The 4582-nt window shown below is 64.2% G+C and overlaps 1 protein-coding gene across 1 annotated transcript; it reads left to right on the top strand.

Annotated features, from left to right (window-relative positions):
- Positions 1–1164: 1164 nt before the first annotated feature.
- Positions 1165–4573, top strand: LOC122193536 (myotubularin-related protein 11-like; the record flags this gene model as incomplete). Its single annotated transcript, XM_042894360.1, has 6 exons — positions 1165–1229; positions 1317–1429; positions 2775–2847; positions 2935–3077; positions 4172–4392; positions 4467–4573. Coding segments are annotated over exons 1-6 (703 nt in total), but the record flags the coding sequence as incomplete, so codon positions are not given.
- Between the last annotated feature and the right edge of the window lie 9 nt (positions 4574–4582).

Below are 4582 nucleotides of genomic sequence, written 5' to 3' on the forward strand. Positions count from 1 at the left end.
GGGAGGGTGTCTGGTGAGTCATGGGGGGGCGAGAGGGGCTGGGGGCTGTGTGGGGCCGGCTGGGGAGAGGTGTGGGATACAGCAGCATCCATCCCTTGTGGGATGTGGGAGCTGCACGTCCGCAGTGCAGCACTGTGCTTCCATTATAGGAGTCAGGGAGATTCATGTCCCCCTCCAGCACCATGCCGACCTATTGGGGTGCTGGGAGCTGTGCAACGCCCCCCCCCAGCACCACGCATCCCTTATGGGCTTCAGGGTCCTGTAGACCCCCTGTCCAACTCTGTGTCTCCCTTATGGGGTGGTGGGGAGATGCATCACCCCTCCCCAGCACCACACATCCCTTATGGGATTCAGAGAGAGATTTGTCCTCCCCCAGCCCCACAGCAACCTACTGGGGTGCCAGCTGCAGGACCCCCCCGCCAACCAGCACCATACAACCTTATGGAGTGGGGGGAGATGCAACCCCTTCCAGCCCCCCCAACCCTACACAGGACTCACAGAGCTGTGCGACCACCCAGCACCTTAAAAATTTTTAGAGTGGAGGGAACTGCACCCCCTCGGCCTTTTCCCCATCTTTCCACAGAACTCAGGGAGCTGCAGCCCCTCCCCACCCTTCCTGTACCATACAACCCTTATGGGGTTCAGGGAGTTGCAGCCCCCCATCCAGCACCACACAAGCTTATGGGGTTTGGGGCCTGCAGGCCCCTTCTTCAGCGCCATGCATCCCTCGTGGGGTGCAGGGAGATGCACTGCACCACTGCGTTGGGGTGCCAGGAGCTGCGCAGCTCCATCAGGCCCATAAACCCTCACAGGGTGTGGGGATCTACTTGTCCTCCAGAACCTTGTGGGGTGGGAGATGCAGACCCCCCCACCACATGTAAGACTCAGGGAGCTGCGTACCCACCTCCAGCACCATACAACATCATGGGGAGGGAGGAGCTGCACCCCCCCCCAACCCTAAACAACCTTATGGGGTTCAGCAACCTGCAGTCCACCCCATCCAGTGCCTTATAACCCGGTGGGCTGCTGTGGGGGGAACTGCACGCCCCCAGCACCACCCATCCCACATAGGGCTCACGGGGCGCCCCCCCCCCCCCCCCCCCCCCCCCCCGGGCAGTGCCGTGCGGAGCTCCGCGGGCCGCGGGGGGGTCCGGGCGGGGCTCTGCGGGCAAAGTCCTCCGCCATGAGCGCGACGTGCGGCGGCCTCTCGGCCCTCCCCGTGCTGCCAGGTAGGGGGTGGGGGGGGGTGGTCCGCTACGGGGGGCACCGACCCGGCCCTGCTGGGGGGTCCCGTGCCATTCCGTCCCGTCCCGTAGGGGAGGTGGTCCTGGAGGCGGCGCGGGGAGTGCGGCACCGTGGGGCGGGCGGCTCGGTGCGGGGCACGCTGCTCTGCACCAACGTCCGCGTGGCGTTCGTGCCCGGAGCGCAGGTGGGGACATCGCCGCACCGCGACCCCCTCTCCCCTCCCCCTTTCCCCGGTCCCAGCCGCGGCCCGTCGCGGTCCCAAACCCGCTGCGTCCTCACCCCACGCTGCCCGCTGACCCTCAGGGCTGCGCCCTGACCGGGACCCAGCGGCATCCCCGTCCCGACCCGCCCGTGTCCTCATCCCATCCCGGACCCGTCTGCATCGCTGTCCCCATCCGACTGTGTCCCATCCTGGTCCCATCCCAGCTGCATCCTGCCCCCAAGATGCCCACACCCTGACCCCCAGCGGCTGCAACTGACCCTCTCCTACCTGCACCCCAACCCTGTCCCAGCTACGTTCCTGTCCCCATCCACTTGTGTCCTAATGCCACCCCAACCCCATCCATGCTCTCTATCCCCACTGCATTCCTTGCCCAGCCATCTGCATACACCCTGGCCCAGCCGCCTGCACCCTGACCCTGTCCCAGCTGCATCCCAGTCCCCATCCACCCATGTTCTCGTCCCACCCCACCCAGAACCAATCCATCCACATCCCATCCCCGTCCTGACCCTAAACTACCCGTATCTTTTGACCTGGTGGGGACTGACAGGAAAGCTGGCGAGGAACTTTTGATAAGGGCATGTCACGACTGGGTGAGGGGAAATGGCTTTAAACTGGAGGAGAGGAGATCCAGAGGAGATAGTAGGAAGAAATTCTTTACTGTGAGGATGGGGAGATGGTGGAGCAGGCTGCGCAGAGGGGCTGAGGGTTCCCCATCCATGGGGTCAGGTGGGATGGGGCTTCATGCAGCCTGGTGTGCTGGAGGTGTCCCTGCTGGCAGTGGAGGGATGAGATGCTCCTGAAGGTCCCTTCTGACCCAAACCGTGCTGTGATCCAACGATTCTGGCTGCATCCCTGCCTTCATTCATCCCCAACCCAGCTGTATCCCGATCCCATCCCAGCCCCATCCCAGTTGTGTCCCAGTCCCATCCCAGCTGCCTCCTGACCCTGGCCTGCCTTCACCTTGACCCCAAGCTGTCTGCATCCTGACCCAATTTTGATCCATCTGGATGTGTCCACCCTGATCCTGTCCCAATCCTACACCAGCAGCATCGCATCCCCATCCCAGCTGCATCTGAGACTGGCCCTGGCTGCATCCTGACCCCAGTGTGGTCCCATCCCTTCTTGCACCCTGACACCCTCCTGCCCTCCCCAAACCTCTCCTTGGATATGACCCCCACTGCCCCTTTCACCCTGGGAGCTCCTCGCTGTGGGACGTGGGGCGGGGATGGGGCTGCGAGGCCCTGCTCCTGCCCTGCTGCCCCTAAGGCTCCCGAGCCACCTCCCATCATTCCCCCCCTCTCTGCAGCCCCCCAGCTTCAGCCCCTTCCTGCAGAGCGACTACAGCGTGGCACTGCGCTGCATCCGCACACTGGTGGCAGGTAGGGGGCAGGATGGGGGACGAAACCTCGACCCCGTCTGCAATGACCCCGGGGGGTTTGATGGCCACCGCCTCCCCCCCTTCTCAGCCAGCAGCTTCACCAAACCCACGGTGCTGACGGCCGCCTCCAGCCTCACCTTCATACCCGAGGAGCTGGCAGTTTTCTGCCGGGACTTCCGTCTGCTGCGCTTCCACTTCCCAGAGAACGGGCTGGGGCTGCAGGCGTTCCGGGTGAGGGGATGGACGGCGTTTGGGCTGGGGGCTCATGAGGATGTCAGCCCCGGGTTCCACGCTGCAGGTGGCCAACGCCATCGCACAAGTGTGGGGATTGGGATGTGGGGCTGGGATGGGGTTGGGATGGGATTGGGATGGGGCTGGGATGGGATTGGGATGTAGCTGGGATGGGATTGGGATGGGGCTGGGATGCAGCTGTATGGGGGCTGGAATAAAGGCAGGGATGCTGCCGGCTTGGGGTCAAGATGCAGACAGATTGGGGTCAGGATGCAGCTGGGATGCACTGGGTTGGAGCCTGGATGGACTGGGATGGGATCGGGATGGTTGTGGGGTGGGATCAGGACACAGGTGGGTGGGAACAGGGACAGGGCTGGGATGGGGCTGGAAAAAGGCAGTGATGCAGCTGGGACAGTGTCAGGCTGCAGCCAACTGGGGTCAGGATGTGTGCAGCTTGGGGTCAGGATGCAACTGGGATGGGATTGGGACAGGGCTGGGATGCAGCTGAGATAGGAGCAGGATAGGATCAGGATGTGGCTGGGATGGGAGCGAGATGCAGCTGGTTTGGAGATGGAATAAGGGCAGGGATGCTGCAGCTTGGGTCAGAGTGCGGGCAGACTGGGATCAGGATGCAGCTGGGATGCACTGGGATTTGGCCTGGATGGGACTGAGATTGGACCAGGATGGGTTCAGGATGGGAATGGGATGGGACCTGGTTGGGATCAGGATAAGAGTGAGTGGGGACTGGGATGCAGACGGAGTGGGGCTGGATGGGACTGGGACGTGCTGGGATGAGGCTGGATGAGACTGGGATGCACTGGGATGGGGCTGGATGGGACTGGGACGCACTGGGATGGGGCTGGATGAGACTGGGATGCACTGGGATGGGGCTGGGATGCACTGGGATGGGACTGGATGGGACTGGGACGCACTGGGATGGGGCTGGATGGGACTGGGGTGCAAGCAGGATAAGGAGCCACGTGGATACCACAATGGGAGATGAGGTTGAGGATGGGGGCAGGGGGGCACACAGCAGTTTCTGGGGGGAGGGCTCAGGCGGGGTGGCAGCACTCAGCCCTCGCTCCTTGCCACAGGTGGCCAACGCCATCGCCCGAGCGCGGGACACGGCCACGTGGCCGGGGGACAGCGGGAGCCACGTGGATGCCACAATGGGAGACGATGAGGACGAGGACGAAGGCTCCCCCCCCACGCTGCTCTTCGAGAGCCTCCAGGATTGGGAGCGAGAGCTGCAGCGCCTGGGGGCAGTGGGTTGGAGGGTGAGCGCCGTCAATGAGCGCTTCGATATGGCCCCCAGGTAGGTACTGGGGGGCGGGGGGGGGGTGGGATGTGCCCCCAACCCACGCAGGACCCCAACACGCCCGCCTGCAGCCTGCCCCGCTACCTGTGGGTGCCCAGCACACTGCTGGACCACGACCTCAAGCGGACGTTCGCCCACTTCCAGGAGCGCCGCCTGGCTGTGAGTAATGGGATGTGGGGTGATGGGG

Source organism: Lagopus leucura, unplaced genomic scaffold, assembly GCF_019238085.1.
Source record: "Lagopus leucura isolate 7727_CA_CO unplaced genomic scaffold, USGS_WTPT01 34981-0_obj-0_obj, whole genome shotgun sequence".
Taxonomy (NCBI): domain Eukaryota; kingdom Metazoa; phylum Chordata; class Aves; order Galliformes; family Phasianidae; genus Lagopus; species Lagopus leucura.